Raw genomic sequence first — 17,737 nt, 5'->3', positions numbered from 1 at the left:
CGTCTGCCAGAAAACATCACCGGCCATAGGCAAGTACTGGGAGGCACTGAATGCTGTGATTAGGGGAGGGATTATAATCTACAAGGCGCGTAGAGACAGGGAAGTGAGAGGAGGACCAAGAAATAACTGACTCCATCCTGTAGGTCGACAAGTACTCCGAAGCCCTGACCATAAGAGCTGCTGGTGGAGAGGAAAAAGCTACAAATGGACTTTAACCTGCTATCCAGGAAAACAGTGCACCGACTCGCCAGACACGGGGGACCTTCTGTGAGCATGGAGAAAAGGCTAGCTGCCTACTGGTTCACAAGCTGAGAAAGCAGGCAGCCACGAGGGAGTGAGTGCAGCTGACAAATAGCAGAGGCAGACTGGTAGCTGAACCAAAAGAGGTCAACCTAGCATTTGAGACCTTCTACTGAGGGCTGTACACCACCAAACTCCCTGACGGGGATATGGAGATGAAACAGTTCCTCATTGGGTTAAACATGCCAGTCGTGGAGGATGACCAGCGTGGAGAATTAGAAGCATCAGTAGGACTGGGAGAGATAATAGAGAGCATCAGCTCCATGCAGGTGGGGAAGGCGCTGGAATCTGGCGGACTTCTATAAATAATTCGCACCAACCCTAGCCCCACACCTACGGGACATGCTCACAGACTTGTTAGTAAGGGACACCCTGCCACCAATGCTAACACAGGCCATATCACTGATACCTAAAAAAGACAAAGGCCTGACGGAATGCAGATCATACAGACCCATTTAATCTCTCAACGTATTTGCAAAGGTACTCGTGGAGGTCCTGGCTAAGATACTGGAGAGCTGCGTTTCGGAGGTAGTCGCAGAGGACCAGACAGGCTTTTGTCAGGGTTAGACAACTAACTGAGAACATCAGGTGGCTGCTAAATGTTATAATGACCCTATCCGAGGAGAACACACCAGAGGTGATTGTATCCCTGAAAGCAGAAAAGGCCTTCGATAAGAGTCGAGTGGAAGTACCACTTCAAGGTACTGGAACGGTTTGGACTGAGACTGGGTTCACCTCATTGTTGAAGCTCCTGTACCATGCCCCCAAGGCGAGCATTCAGACCAACACCACCAGCTCAGTACTTCCAGCTACACAGAGGCACAAGACAGGGATGCTCACTATCCCTGCTCCTGTTTGCCCTGCCAATTGAATCCCTGGCAATCGCCCTGTGAGATGCGAAAAGTTGAAAGTGCATCCAAAGAGAGGGTAGAGAGCACAGAGTTTCACTCTATGCGGATGACCCGCTCCTTTAAATCTTGGACAAGCCAACAGCCTGAAAGCAATCATGCAATTTCTGGAGGCATTCAGAGCTTTCTGGAGCTACAAACTCAACCTGGGCAAGAGTGAGGCATTCCCGGTGAACCTGAAAGGGGGAGGGACGGAGCTGGAGGAGCTACCATTCAAACGAGCCCAAGACGAATTCTGCTACCTGGGGATCCAGATAGCCCATGACTGGACACGTATCTAGAAGTGGAATCTGACCAGTCTGGCGGAGGAAATTTAAAAAGGACCTATAGAGATGGAATGCACTCCCGCTTTCCCTGGCCCGCGGGGAGTGTGCAGATGATCAAACTGAACTTACTGCAGTGGTTCCTCTTCCTGTTTAGATCCATACCAGTCTTCATCCTCGTGGCCTTTTTCCACAAATTAGACACAATGATCCTGGTGTTTTGTGTGTGTTTGGGGGGCCAGAACTCCAAGTCATCACTGCAAAGGAGAAAACATATGGGTCGTCTGGCCCTATCGAATCTACAATACTACCACTGGGCAGCCACAGCCGAGAGGGTGAGGGGATGGAACTCTGGTACCTCCAAATTAAGCACTTTCTCCGCAAGGAAACGGCAATATATCCCAGGGCCCCGAGAGAGACACTTATTAGAGGAACTAATAAACATAAGAGATAGTAAGGAGGGGAGGAACTGTAGGAGCATGTATGGACAGTTGCTGGATAGGGCAAGACTACCACTGGATGAAGCCAGACGAAAGTTGGGGGCAGAAGTGGGTTGGGGACATGGGAGTGAAGCACTAAGTAGGGCCAACTCCACTTCCTGTGCTAGGCTCAGCCTCGTACAGCTCAAAGTGGTGCACAGAGCCCACCTAACCAGAACCCAAATAAGCAGGTTCTTTCCAGAGGTGGAGGATAAATGTGAAAGGTGCAAGGGAGGCCTGGCCAACCACGCCCACATCTTTTGGGCCTGCCCCAGACTTGTCGGGTTCTAGACAGCGATGTGATGTCCAAGGTTGTGGGGGTGAGTGTGGAACCGTGCTCGAGAATGGCAGTCTTCAGGGTATCAGACCACATGTTTAAAAAAAAAAAATCTCTAAATACGAAACAACTTTATTTTTGTAAATACCAGGTCACTTTTGCTGTTACTCTGTAAAAACTGGAAAATACTAATAAAAATATTTCAAAAGTATCTTCCAAAGTAATTCCTAACGTCAGTAATCTGGTATGTGCATTTGCAAAATGCCTTCTTAAACACCAATGGTGGCAAAATGTTTCAACTGCCAACTTTTCTTCGTTCTTGTGCTGAACCGTTGTTCTTTGCCTCTCCCAATGGCACTCAAATGTCCTGAGGAATTATAGATGTGACTCTCCTGATACACTGATTATGCTGTCCAGATATGTGCTTTAAATTTTAAGCAAATGTACTGTAGAAAATTCCACATGGAGTTCTTCCCAGTATGTGTGCTATGTGCATTGTCAGACAATTTCTGCTGCAGCTGTGCATCCCTCCCTCGCTTTTATTTGCCTATTTAGTCACCATTTGAATGTGTTAGCATGCTGTGTGCGACCCCCATGTGCAATGTATATCCCTCTTTTATATTATTTCTTTCCTTGAAGGTTTTCTTTGACTTGATGAGGGAAATACGTGCAAGAAAAATGGAAGATAGTAAAGAGAAGAATGGAAAGAAGAAAAGGAAAAGCATAGCTAAAAGGATTCGGGAAAGATGTTGCATTTTATAAACTGCAGACTAAGCCATTTGAGACATCTAAACATACTAAGTATCTCATTTCATTCACTGTTCCTTCAGAGTGATTGAAGGTACACTAATGTTTTACATTCAGGTTTCGGAAAGCATGAATTGGAGCCAACTTTAGGACACAATTGATCAGGAAAATGTCAATCGAAGCGCTGCTTTTTTGTGCGATGTCAATTGGTATTTGGGCTTCGGGTTCCTTTTTTTTTACAAAATACCATTGGAAAGGTTTCTTGGGTGGGTCTCATTTGGGGGTGGTTAATCATTTCAATCATCATTTATATTACACAATGAAAATGGTGACTCTCAAGGCAAAGCATTTTGTTAAATTGCCTTTTGAATCTGAACTATTAGCCTTTGTAGATTCTATACAATAGTTTTTTGTTTTCTCTGGTACTGATGCTTAAGTACTGCTATTTTGGGAGAGAAATAGTTTGTATTGAGCAGAACCATATCTTGCCAGATTTGCTGTTTTTTTTTTAAATGAAAAGCACTGTCCAATTCAGTTGGTAGCACTGGTTTTTCACCATTGAATTTTCTAACCAAAATGCTTGCTGTTAATAATTGTACTCAAAATTCACTTTTGACTTGTTACAAGTTAAGACATAATTTGCTGCATGATGGTTTAAAAATCTTCACTAAGTATTAGGGGAAGTAACCTGTGAAGTGTTTTTCTTTGAAAAGCTTAAATTGGGTTTTTGGCGGCTCCACTTAGCCATTTGGCATTTGTTTTGTCTCTTATGAATGCTACTAATCCATTGAGATTATTCATCTGGGTTCTCGTGTTACGGGTTAGAGGACAAACTATTCCCACAGTAGAGTGCACAGCAGCTTGTTTATGTCGCAGTATCACACTTTGACGCTTGGCATATTGCAATTAATAGGGAGAATTTGCACATGCATGAGTTATCATTTATTTTTCTTTCTACAATATATTAAAATAATTTTAAACAAGTTGCTAATAGGAGTAAAAAGACATGGAACATTTAAATCATTGGGCCTAATTCCACCGATAAATGGGGTATTACTCCTTTTTACTGTCATAATTAACCTAATTAAATAAGAACACATGCGGCTTAAGTGTGCAATTTTGTTAGCAGGTTAATTGGAGCAAAACTGGCATTCTAGTGATCTTGTTGAGAAATTTATGTCTCCATATTGGGTTACTGGAGCTGTAGTCAAGTGTTTTTGTTTGGCAATTGGCAGATTGAGCACTTGTCTTCTAGTTATTCAGCCCCTTGAAATTTAAGAAACCTGTTTTGGTCTTGAGAGAGAAGATTGGGTAGCTTGATTTTGCAATTGCCTGGGTTTAATTATGGTCTCCAATTTTTAAACTGCAAATAGAGCTGTATGTTATATCTGCATTAGTGAATTCATATAATTTTCTTTAGTCACCACTGGGATTTTATCAAATAGTTTAATTTCAATGCAATATTGGTTTTACCCCCTCCCAAATAAATTGAAAGAAGAGTGGTGGTGGAAAAGGCTCAAAACTACAGTTCCATCTGATACTATCGGTTTCCTACATGGCGAATTAGACTTTAATGAATTTCTCTCAATACCAATGAGGGAACAGAAGGTATGCTCTCGGCACAGGAATCCTGTCATTTATGATAAATTGGGATGAACATGAGTTACTTAGATGCAAAAAAGTTTGATTTGTATCTGTACTAAGTCTGGGACAAATTGAGACTCTTGGTTTTATGTTATCTAATTTGCTAGTCTTGCATGTATACGGATTCGCTGCACTTGTCATATCAGAGCAATGTCAGTTACATTTTGAGGCAGATTCTGGCTTTTCAAATGAGGCACGAATGCGCAATAGCAGATACATATGCATATAATCAAGCTGGGCTATACTGTAGAAAAGCAGTGTAAAACTTGTAAATAGAAACCTATCTGAAAATGCCTTAATTTGAAATCTTTACAGGTTACATCCATCAGGAGTGTGGCAAATGAATTATGCAGACTGTAACTGCTAAGAACCTCTTACTAATCCTGTAAAATGTGCCATATTTTGGGCCTAATGGCCCAGAATGTAATTCAGTTCATCTTCAGAATTTAATAATGCATTTTGGTTCAAATAGCAGTTAACATTTTTTTTGTAAAAAAAAACTATATGTATCGTCCTTCATGTTACAATCCCCAGCCCTGCAGAGGTTTAATGGGGAAAGTGGAAGAATGAACGTTGAACTGTTTGGTTCAGAAACCTGCACCACCCAGCCAGCCAATCTACTCTCTCTCTATTGGCTGAGGTTTGCTGACCAGGATTGTAGGCACGACACAAATTAACTCGGATGCTTTTGAATTCTTTAACAGTTTCAACAAGAACGTCAGGATGACATCACTAAGTCTGGAGGGCTGAACCTGGAATGTATAGTATAAAATATATAATTTGTTCTGTCCTTTTTTTATTTAGATGCAATGTTTGCATTTTGTCATGTTTTAAACTTTTAATGTTGTGTATTTCAAAGTAGGAGTATTTGCACTGTATAGAATTGAGGGATACTATGAAGAGTTGATGCAAAATATATAAATCTTATCTGGACATAAGCAGTTTAGACACTTTTTTTTACATTTTGTGCGAGCAGTGCATAGCTGTGAAATTTGTATGGCAGTATGAATTGTATGAAAATGATTCTAACCACTAACATTAGACTTGCAGTATATGTGAAGCTTGGGTGTTATGGTGATATGAAGCTGAAAAACACGAGTGTTAAAGGCTGATGCCCTTGCCCATAAAACATTTTAATTGTATGTTAAACCATTAAAAACAAAAACATTTTTACAGCATTGTGTTGTAAGTTAAACTTATTTAGGATGAGCAATACTTTTTTTTAATATCATAATACAATAACTATTTTCAAACTTGGCATCCACAAAATGCTCTCCTGTAAAAATTGACCACGGCAGGAATTTTGACCAGGGTTCTGATTTACTGTACTGAAGAGCATGAAATCAAGATACAGTTATTACTGTGAAGAGGTGGTGAGAATTTAAATCATAGAATCTGGAGTAAGAAGCCAAATAAGGTGGGATGGTAAGTTGAGGTCACCGACGAAGAGAAGGAATGGGAGAAGTCCAGAGTATCTGCATGAGCCATCACCTACCAAATAATAAAATGATTGAGGAAGAGCTAGATAAATGTCCACATGGCTGCGGTTGGAGGTAATTAAAAATATAGTCCAAGACCATATCCGAAGGCTTTGGAGATTGTGACAGCGGAATTTGACTCCATCTCTCGTCATGCATCAGTCCCGCCATCCCAGGAATCAGTCTGGTAAACCTTTCCTGCAGTTCCTCTATAGCAAAAACTTCCTTCCCTGGATAAAGAGTCTAAAACTACACGCACTATTCTGGGTGCGGTCTCTCCCAAGCAGCAAGACATTCCTGCTCCTGTACTCTAAACTTCTCGCTAAGAAGGCCAACATACCATTTGCTTTTTTACCACCTGCTGCACCTTTCCTCGGCTGGTCAAAGACCCGTTTGTTCCCACTGTTTCCTGTTTGCCAATCAGTTTTCTAACCATCTCTACGCTACTCAATCCTCCTCAATTTTACATGCTAATTTCTTGTGGGACTTTGGCAAAAGCCTTCTGAAAGTCCAAATAAACCACATCCACCAGCTCCCCCCCCCTCATCAGCTCTGCTAGTTACATCCTCGATGAATTTGTAAAGCATGATTCCCCCTTTCATAAATCCATGCTGACCTGCCACTGTTTTCCAACTGCTTGGTTATTAAACCTTCTATAATTAACCTTTTCCCCCACTATTGACATCTGGCTGACTGGTCTATAATTCCCTGTTTCCTCTCTACCTCCTTTCTTAAATAGTGGGGCTACATTAGCTATGATCAACTTGTAGGAACTGTTTTAGAGTCTGTAGATTCTTGGAAGATGACCACCAATGCACCCACTATTCCTAAAACCGCGGATGTAGATTATCTGACCCTGGGGATTTATTGACCTTTAATCCCATCCGTTTCCCCAACACCATTTCTATACTGATTCTGATCTCTTCTTTCATTCACCTCTTAAGTCCTGTGCGCTCCAACCTTTCTGGTAGGTTATTTGTGTCCTCTGGTGAATGCAGAGTCAAAGTATGTATTTAGTTGGTCAGCTATCCCTTTGTTCCTCATTATAAATTGTCCTGCTTCCTGACAATCTTTTCCTCCTCACGTACCAATGGAAGCTTTCATGGTCAGTTTGTTCCCTGCAAGCTTACTCTTGTACTCTTTTCCCCTTCTTAATCAATCCTTTTGTCCTCCTTTGCTGAATTCTAAACTGCTTCCAATCCTCTGGTTTGCTGGGGTTTTTTCCTGGCCAATTCTTTTTTACCTCTTTAGATTTAATACTATTCTAAATTTCCCTTGTAAATCATGGTTTAGTCACCTTTCCTGTTCTATTTTTGCACCAGTTGGAATGAACAATTGTTGTAGTTCACCCATGTGATCTTTGAATCCATCATAGACAACATGCGCCTTGTAGTTTCCCTTATTTAGATTTGGGACCCTAGTCCTATAGTAGGATACTATAAAGTTGAAGTCGAAAGCGGAGGAACGAACATATTTGGGAATAAAACTACATAGCGAGTGTAGAAGAACAGAATGCAATTACAGTTCTGGAGCATTGAGATTACAGATTGACAAAATTGCTGGCTGCTAGTGGCAAGCAGGTCTATCAAAGGCTTGTGAATTTGCTCCAAGAGGTGTGGAATGTCTTCAGACCCTCTTATTTCAAATTTTGAATTTTTCTAGCCTCTGGAATACAGCCAGATCGGAGAGCCATTCCGAGGCCCAGTGCAGTCCATCCGAGCAGAAGTCTCCGCCTGGCGATCAGTGAGGCAAAGGCCAGAGCATCAGCCTCTTTTCCTGTCCAGACCTCTGACACCACAAAGACCACCACAGATGGGCATGGCTCCATGTCCCTGACACCTTGGACATAGCCTTGAAGAAGGCCTCCAGAATTCCCTAAGTCTGGGACAGGACCAGAACATGTGGGTGTGGTTGGCCGGAACCCCATCCCCCTGTACTTCTCTCACTTGTCCTCCACCTCTGGGAAGAACCCGCTTGTGTGTGTCTTGATAAGGTGTGCTCTATGCACTATCTTGAGCTGCATCAGGCTTAGCCCAGAACAGGAGTAGGTGGAGTTGACTGTTCAGTGCCTCGATCCAGAGTCCTTCCCCTATCCGACACCTTAATTATTCTTTCAAACTGATAACTTCTGGCATCAACACATGCGGAGTTAAATGCGTAAATTCAGAAGTTGCTGGTCAATAATTCCCACCTGCTCGGTGTATTGTTGAAGTCCCCATATATAGCAATTGTTAGTTTCACAGTAACTTTGTTGCAGTGTTAATGTAAGCCTACTTGTGACAATAAAGATTATTATTAAATCGCTCAACTGATAGCTTCTGCTCATGCCAGAAATTACTGAAAAAGTGCTGCCTTGTTAATGAGGTGTAGTCGGGTTTTCAGCAGCATACAAAGCTGTATTTACTGGTGGGGAGCCACTGGCCCTGAGAACCTAAACCTATTTGTGTACAGTCAATTTTTTTCATTAGGTTTTTTTCTGTGTATGTGCTAAAATGTATTTTGCTCTGCAATTTCTAAAAAGCGAAGGATAATGGGTGCAGTTTGCTATCTGAAAATTATTTAATGTAATTGGCTGCTGCTTTGCTCTACATTTGCCACTTTGTGCCTGGCTAGATAACTGAAGGTAACTTATTTGTGCAATGGTACTTGGCTGTCAATTTTTAAAACTGAAGTGGCATCAATCATGGCTCAGTTGGTATTACTCTTGCCATTGAGTCAGGTTGTGAATTTGATTTTTGTTCCAAAAACTTGACCACATAATCTAGGCTGTTTCTATCTTTTGGATGATATTGCAACAGCCTCCTTGGATGGACATAAGATCCCACCCCATTATGTTCATGGATGAGGAGGCTTATTCTCCCATGTTGCTCAACTAACTAACATCCCTAAAACAGATTACCTTGATGTGCAAGTTGCCTGCCATGTTTCCTATATTACAGTGGTGACGATACTCTTCCTCTAATCTTCATTAGCTGCCAAGCACACTAGATATTGCAAAAGGGACCATAGAAATTCTTGCATGTATCTTCCAAAACAATCGTGCAGTTGAAAGAGCTCCAAGCGTACACCATTTTCAATTAACAAAAACCTAGGAATAGCTTTTCCCTGGTGCATTCCCCATGATGACGCCTCAACCAATCAGCACTCGTGTTATAAATTGTTCCCTTTGAAATTTGGTTTTCTTGTGAATCTGCCCTGATTAGTTCAATAGCATAATCTCTTTCAGCAATAGTTCTGTACTATCAAGTGACTATGTTTTAAAATGCTAATTGTTTACTGTAGCAATGATATTTTTCATGAAGTAGGTATCCTGAAATATTAAAGTTTTCAATGCAAAATGAATGCCTCATTTTAAATTCCTGAATGTTGAACTTTTTTTTCCAGAAAATGTAATTTATTGAGTGCTGTAGTTGATTCCAATACATGGCAAACCAAACGTGACATCCGTGTTTGCAAGCAGAAGAGACTAAAGCTGCAACAGATTTTGTTTTTTCGGCAGTTTGTGTCAACCAATGTGAAATATTTTTCGCAGGCCAAGATAAATGTACATCAATAAGTGTCCAGTGAATGGATATAAATCCATTTTCAAATGTTAAATACCAATTTAGCACTTGGAAATGCACAAACATAGAACATGGAGAGTTGTGAAAAATAAATTTCAAGTAGATGTGAGGAATTTTAAATCGACTGAAGGAGGTAATGGGGACAAAGCAGTAGGGTTATCTAAATTGGGGGTTCCCTAATGAAAACTCCACCAATTAATTTCTCTCGCTTGAGGTTCTATCCCTTAAATTTGAACTTCAACATCTCAAATCTTTCCTCCATAAATACCACAACCTTTATATTCAGAAACTGTTTTTTGTTGCCTTTTAATGCACTTTTCTTTTTGTGGTTGTAGACAAAATTGAAAATTGCACTCTACATTGCTAATTATACTGAGTCTTTGCAGTGTGTTCTGAATATAACATTGCAACGTGTTGGTAGAACTTGTGTAGATATCTTCTAAGCCTGTAGAGCTTCTCCATGTCTGAACTCGCCAGAAAACATGTAGACTTCAAATCATTCAACTTGAACATAACTCTATCATTGGGGATGACACATGGGCCCTATCTCTTTCAGGATATATTGGCAAGTAATCTAAAGGAAATGGGTTGAACTTCCTGAAATTACGGTTGCTTTGGCTTGCTAAATTTCTCAGGGTAAAAGATTGCTGTAACCGTTGTGAGCAAAAATGCTGAGAACAGTGATCAACTTCTTCATTAATACAGATGTGGAGTGTTCTATAAATGCAAATTGTTGTAACACCTGAAATGGCCACCAGATGACACTGCACCAAAAATACCCTTCACCATTGTCACTTCAAAAACATTGACGCTGAAAAGAGATGGAAAATAAAACACGGGTTGAGCATCCTGCAAAGCCACTAGTACCTGGATACAAGAGCCCAAAATGGAAAATTAGGTAGGTTAAATTTACTTCATATGTTAATATTTGGAGAACCTCTAGCAAGCAATTCCAACATCTGGCATAAGTTTAGTAATGCAGATTGGCATTTTCCCCCCACCCTCCCAGAATTCATCACTGTGGCAATGTAATAAATTAAATCTAAGAACAATATGAGGAAATTGTTGTAATATGCCTGTAAGGGATAGCAGCTTGTTGAGAAGGGAAGTGTTGTGATCTTGTTTTAGTTTCACTTTGTTTTTTCAGCAGAGCCCATGTGTGCACACAGGTATACAGTGGGTGCCTTCAAGATTAGTTACTGTCCATATATATCTATTCTCATGTGCCTAGTCCTAATAAATGAACCAGTAATGTGTTTACCCAACCTCTTATGAATGATTCCTTTTAAATCATAAAAACACAACTGAAAAGGCTGAGCATTTAGAGATGCATGAGATGGAGGACAGCCAGTGTATGGTTAGTTGATGGGGGGGGGGGGGAAAGCAAAGATTAGAGCTAGCTGATGTTACTTGGGTTGGATTAGGGAGGAATTGGAAGCAGTGTACCTCTGGTCATTGGTGGATCCACTTTTATTGTCTCTGGTATGTGTGCACTTGTATTTCTATATAGGAAGCGGCAAACAAGCATGTTGTAAACAACTTGCACAAGTAGTGTTGCAATTGTGGAGAAATCTAAAGTAATGCACCTTCGGCTGAATGAACAAGGAATGACATGCTTCAATGGAAAAACATGAGTAACTTAGGGGGTTCAAATTCATGATTCCTTGGATGCAAATGTCATGTAGATTACGTTACAAGGGTCAATAACAGTTTTATAAGTGGAGATGGAAGCACGAGTGCAGAAGGAGCCATTAGGCCCATCGAACCTGCACCTACCCTCTGAAAGAGCATCCTAACCTATCTCCTGCCCTCACTGCAACCTCAATCCCACCTAACCCGCACATGCCTGGACACTAAGGGGCAATTTAGCATAGCTGATCCACCTAACTTGCACATTTTTGGACGGGGGGGGGGAGAGAAACCGAAGCACCTGGAGGAAACACAGACACTGGGAGAATGCGCAAACGCCATACAGACAGTCGCCCAAGGCTAGAGTTGAACCTGGGTCCCTGGTGCTGAGAGGCAGCGGTGCTACGTACTGCCCCAATGTAAGAGTACAAATGTAAGCAAAAATAACCAATATTAAGCAGGGCTTGCCTTTGCAGTTTTGCCTGTTCCATTATGGAAAGGACAATAACCTTGTAGAAAATGTACAGTTTAGATTTATAAAGGAATTTGAGAGGCTGAGAATTTCTGCTCTAACAGTGGATGATAAAAATGTGGAAGGTACGTCAAGAGCTATGAAGAGCTCCAGTTGGATCCCATCTGTAGAACTGCATTCAGTTCTGGGCACCATGACTACTCAAGGCTTTTGGTCTTGGTGGGGCAGCACAAATTCACCAGAATTAATCTACGATTAGAAGGGTTGCATTTTTTTTTTTTTTTTTTTAAATAATTTTTATTGAATTTTTCAAGAAGGGTTGCATTTTGAGGACAGATTACAAAGACATGGTTTCTATTTCCTTGAGTACAGGAGAAAAGAAAGATCTAATAGTTTAATTTGATATGGTAAATAGAAACACTTTTCTTTGGGTGAACCTAAAATTAAGGGACCATAGCCTAAGCTTTCATCATCCCACACACGTGCATGCATGTGAGCGCACACAACTAAAGGTCAAATGAAATTTTCAAAAATGAACTTGGTGGATTTCTGTTGGGTCCGGAAAAGAAAAAGGATTTATCTAGTGCCTTTCGCAATCGGCAGGTGTCTGAAAGCACTTGTACGTCATAGGTTGTACTTCCTCTTGTAAAGTAGGATTATGTAAGAGTTATCGCATCAAGCTGAATTAATGGAGTTGAGATACAGATCTGCCATGTTCTAGTTGTAATTGTATGGCAGGAATTGTTTGTGGTTAATTGGTCTAATCCCATAAGCAAGGAGGCCGAAGGACAATTTTCGTGGTTGTCACAATGTGCATTTCAGTAGCAAATGGGGGGAGAAAGTGATTTCCAATGGTTGGGGAATAAATAGTGAGTCCTCATATTTAAACTGGTCATGGAGGAAATAAATTGGGAGTGATCTGGTTTGATCAATTATTAAAGTGAATGTTTCTCAGTGTAACTGAGCTTCAAGCATGGCCAACAACTTCTGAAGTGCCTCTAGTGTAAGTAACGTGTAAGGAAACATGCTGAGCCTGTGATCAAGCTATAGGTATCAATCTCTAATTCCTCTAGAAAGATATGGTTTGAGAAAAGTGAGAAGAACAAAGTAGAAAATTGGGAGGGATTTTGGGCAGGATGGAGGTAGCTAATGACTTGTAGGTGAGAAGGGAAATGGCAAGCTGGAGGAGGAAAAAAGTAGACATGATAAAGGCAGAGTTTGGTTTTCCCTGCTAGTGAGGATAAAGTGAGAATACAAGCAAGCAATGTTACGCAGGTGACATTTGTGAGACTTGATTTAACCTGTGTGAGGAACTAGTGAGTGATTTTATTTATTTTTTTAGTCTTGAAGAAATTCTGGCCTATCGCTACATGCTGCTTGTCTGTATGCTGGGGTGATTGTGGCTACGAGAAAGTGATGGATAGAGCTGGCTGCCTACAGATTTTGTAACGGGTCAGGGAAAGCCAAGTCTCCCAAGGCAGCTGGAAGATGAGCACTGAGGTGAAATTAATGTGGTGTTGAAGATGTGATTATCTTTTTCAATAAGTGCCCATTTTATTTTGCAATTTAGTATGGCCAATCCTACTAACCTGCTCACATTTGGGTTGTGGGAGTGAGACCCCACCCAGACACGGGGAGAATGCTAAGATCGAACCTTGGTCCTCGGTGCCATGAGGCAGCAGTGCTAACCACTATGCCACCGTTGATCATTACAAGAGTTTGGGGAGTACAGGGCTATAAAGGTGGAGGGAATAGAGATGGGTGTGAAAACGGAGATGCATAAGGAAACTGTTGGAGCTAGCCATACTTGAGATCCAGGGAGGATCCAGACATATCAGTTGGAAAGGGAGCAAGGGTAATTAAGGTGAGGGATTTGAGTCAAGGGTACAAAAGCGTGCAAAGCTCTGACTTTAGCAACTACCTTCTACGGGATCCTGGGGAGTAATGGATAGAAAATGGTAGGGGGGAAAGTTCTCGAATGGGGGGGGGGGGGGGGTGGGTGTAATATTCAATAGTGCAAGAACCCAAGGCAGCAGCTGGTAATGGCAGATTATTATTGTGGATTTGATTTATTATTGTCACATATATATTAGTATACAGTGAAAAAGTATTGTTTCTTGCATGCTATACAGACAACACATACCGTACATAGGTAAGGAAGGTGTGACTGCAGAATGTAATGTTACAGTCATAGCTAGGGAGTAGAGAAAAAATCAATTTAACACAAGGTAGGTCCATTCAAAAGTCCGATGGTAGCAGGGAAGAAGCTGTTGTTGAGTCGGTTGGTACGGGACCTCAAACGTTTGTATCTTTTTCCTGACGAAGAAGGTGGAAGAGTATGTCCGGAGTGCGTGGGGTCCTTATTTTATGCTGGCTGCCTTTCTGAGGCAGCGGGAATTGTAGACAGTCAATGGATGGGCAGGCTTGTTTCGTGATGGATTGGGCTACATTCACAACCGATTGTAGTTTCTTGCGATCTTGGGCAGTGCAGGATCCATACCAAGCTGTGGTGCAACCAGAAAGAATGCTTTCTATGGTGCATCTGTAGAAGTGAGGTTCGTAGCTGACTTGCCATATTTCCTTCTACTTCTGAGAAAGTAGTCGTTGGTGGACTTTCTTAACTATAGTGTGGGCATGAGGGGGACCAGGACAGGCTGTTGATCTGTACACCTAAAAACTTGAAGCTTTCGACCCTTTCTACTTTGTTTCCATTGATGTAGACGGGCATGTTCTCCTCTTTGCTTCCTGAAGCCGATGACAATCTCTTTAGTTTTGTTGACATTGAAGGAGAGATTATTGTCGTGGCACCAGTTCACCAGATTCTTTATCTCATTCCTGTACTCTGTCTCATCATTGTTTCAAATCAATCCACTACGGTGGTGTTTTGAAATCGACCCACTATGGTGGTGTTATCAGCAAATTTTGAAAGTTTGAGCTGGAGGGGAATTTGGCCACACAATCATAGGTGCATAAGGAGTATAGTAGGGCGCTGAGGACACAGCCTTGTGGGGCACCAGTTTTCAGGATGATCGTGGAGGAGGTGTTGCCTATCCTTACTGAGTGTGGTCTGAGTGTTAGGAAGTTCAGGATCCAGCTGCAGAGGGAGGAGCCGAGGCCCAAGCCATGGAGTTTGGAGATGAGTTTTGTGGGAATAATGGTGTTGAAGGCTGAGCTGTGGTCAATAAATAGGAGTCTGACATGGGTGTCTTTGTTATCTGTGTTGTGTAGGGCCAGGGAGTTAGCGTTTGCTGTTGCAGCAATAGGCGAACTGAAATAGATCAAGGCAAACCGGGAGGCTGGAGTTGATTTGTGCCAGGACTAACCTTTTTCGAAGCACTTCATTATGTGGTTAGCACAGTTGAATCACTGCTCCAGGGTCCCAGGTTCGATTCCCAGCTTGGGTCACTCTGCGGAGTCTGCACATTCTCCCCCTGTCTGCCTGGGTTTCCTCAGGGTGCTCCTGTTGCCTCCCACAGTCCAAAGTTGTGCAGGATAGGTGGGTTGGCCATGCTGAAATTGCTCTTGGTGTCCAAAAAACAGTTAAGTGGGAGTTACAGGGATAGGATAGAGACGTGGGCTTGAGTACGGTGCTCTTTGTAAGGGCCGGTGCAGACTCGATGGGCCAATCTGCCTCCTTCTGCACTGTGCATTCTGAACTGTACATTCTATGATAATGATGGATGTCAGAGCCACTGGACGATGGACATTAAGGCATGCTGCTTGGCTTTTCTTTGGTACAGGGATGATGGTCGTCATCTTGAAGCAGATAGAGACCTCAGATTGTTGTAAAGAGAGGTTGAAGATGTCTGCGAATACTGCCGCCAGTTGATCTGCGCAAGACCTGAGTACTCGTCCGGGTACCCCATCCGGGCCAGTGATTTTCCGTGGGTTGACCTTTGCGAAGGCTGCTCTGAGGTTTGCAATGGTGACCTCGGATACAAGTTCTTCCGAGGCTTCCAGGGTGGAATGTGTGCTCTCGCTGACCTCTTGCTCAAGGCGGGCATAGAATGCGTTGAGCGCATCAGGGAGGGGTGCGTTGGAACCAGCGATTTTACATGCCTTCATCTTGTAGGCCTTTGTCTTGCAGACCTTGCCATAGTCGGTGGGGAATCCATGTTGCCAGCCTGGGACTCTAGTTTGGTCTGGTACTGTCTTTTGGCATCTTTGGATCTCCTTATCTGGCTTTCTTGTATAGGTCAGGGCCACCTGATTTGAATGCCTCAGATCTAGACTTCAGCAAGCAATGGATATCCCTGTTCATCCAGGGTTTCCGGTTGGGAAGCACGTGGATTTGCTTCTTTGGCGCACAGTCTTCTACACATTTACTAATGAAGTCACTTACTGTAATGGCATACTCATTCAGACTGGTTACAAGAGTTTTTAAATACTAACCAGTCCACTGAGTCTAAGCAGTCCCGTAGGAGATCATCCGATTCCTCAGACCAACATTGCACTACTTTCTTTGATTCAGTTTTTGCTTATAAGCAGGAGCACGGCCTTGTGGTCAGATTTGCCAAAGTGTGGGCAGACGATAGAGCGGTAGGCATGTTTGATATTTGTGTAGCGCTGGTCCAGGATGTTTTGGCTTCTAGTGGAACAGGTGACATTTTGGTCCCACTTGCACCAGAGTGCCAGATGCTGATGTGGCAGGTTGAAGTCGGGTAGGCTCTTTGAGTTGGTGTTTTTTAGTGGTGATGTGTTGGGTCCATTCCTGCTGCCACAAGGCTTGTTGGCACAGTTGTCATAGCCATGCAGGCTGGCATGATAGGAGATGATCAGGTGGATTGGCAAGGTCCTTGTGTAGCAGCAAGCTTGGGTTCATGTAAACCTTCTCCAGGAGCTTTCTCCATCTTGTGAAGAGGTGGGATGTTGCCCAAGACAGGGGAGTTGAATTGATTGTAGGGTACCCAAGATCAGTTTCTCAACCCTTTTTTCCCTGGGCATCATTTTTACCAGGCTATCCTCATTCGCGACCCACGCCAGCCGACCTTTATGATCCACCATTTTTGCTTACCTTTAATGTGACAGTGAGCCGGCTTGGTCCTCACTATTTGTTTTGTCATTAAATGTTACATTTCTGTAAGGACTTTAGCTCTGATTTAGGTTCACACTGCATCTGTGGGGGAAAAAAATCAAGAGGCTTGCCCTCAAACTCACCATGCCTAGTCTTCAAATGCCTTTGAAATTTTGAGGGATTTAATCTTTCATTTGCCAGTACTTCCCTGCATATAACATATGGGTTTTGCATCCTGATTTGCATTGGCACAATTAATAAACCCATACCTCAACAACTTCATAGTACATTGTTCCTGATTTCAGCTTGTTAATGGGTTGTTCAACAGAGGCCCTGGAGTTCACACGCACTGCTGGCATCTGCAAAATGGAGGAATGTGTCTCGCCCAGATCACGCAACGTCCGTGTACAAGGCGCATGATCTGCTCCCTGACACCGCTTCTGTAGAGAAGACTCTAATGATTTTCAAAGAACCTGCTCCTGGGTCAGGGCGGACTGATTGTTGCCCATAACCTACCAGAGCAAGGTAGACCCCCCACAATATTCAGCCGTTCCCCTACGTAGCCAAATGAGCCGTTTTGTCAGTCAAAGTCAGGTATGCACACCTTGCTAGATAAGATCAAAGGTGCTCTGCACCACCACAGAACTGGTAGTTCCCATATCCATTTGGAACATATGGCCATTCACCTGTATTGGAACACAAATAGAAGCCATGTGGAGTGATGCCAAACAGTTCAGCTGCATCTCATCCTCAGCCTCCAGTGTGCCTAGCACCCTGGCCCTCCTACCTGTGAGTGACAGCGAGACTGGCACCCACATATTCCACATGAACTGGAATAGCCTTCAGCCGAGTCCAGTGATGTTGTATGTCTCAGCGACCGACTCTTCGCCAGGAGGTCAGAGTCACCGAGGCATTTGGTCTAAAACGTTCAACTCCATCCCTTGCATCTCCTGGATGCCACAT

General features: G+C 42.7%; 1 protein-coding gene across 2 annotated transcripts in view; it reads left to right on the top strand.

The window, feature by feature from the left end:
- The window catches only part of LOC119972722 (ras-related protein Ral-A), a 92,810-nt gene extending 83,376 nt beyond the window's left edge, over nucleotides 1-9,434 (top strand). For both annotated transcript variants that reach the window (XM_038809935.1, XM_038809934.1), the window contains exon 5: nucleotides 2,867-9,434. In XM_038809935.1, the coding sequence (XP_038665863.1) occupies nucleotides 2,867-2,989 (123 nt within the window). In that variant the 3' untranslated portion in view covers nucleotides 2,990-9,434. The remainder of the gene's footprint in view (nucleotides 1-2,866) is intronic.
- Nucleotides 9,435-17,737: the final 8,303 nt, after the last annotated feature.

Source organism: Scyliorhinus canicula, chromosome 10 (genome assembly GCF_902713615.1).
Source record: "Scyliorhinus canicula chromosome 10, sScyCan1.1, whole genome shotgun sequence".
NCBI lineage: Eukaryota > Metazoa > Chordata > Chondrichthyes > Carcharhiniformes > Scyliorhinidae > Scyliorhinus > Scyliorhinus canicula.
This window is presented reverse-complemented; position numbering and strand designations above follow the sequence as displayed.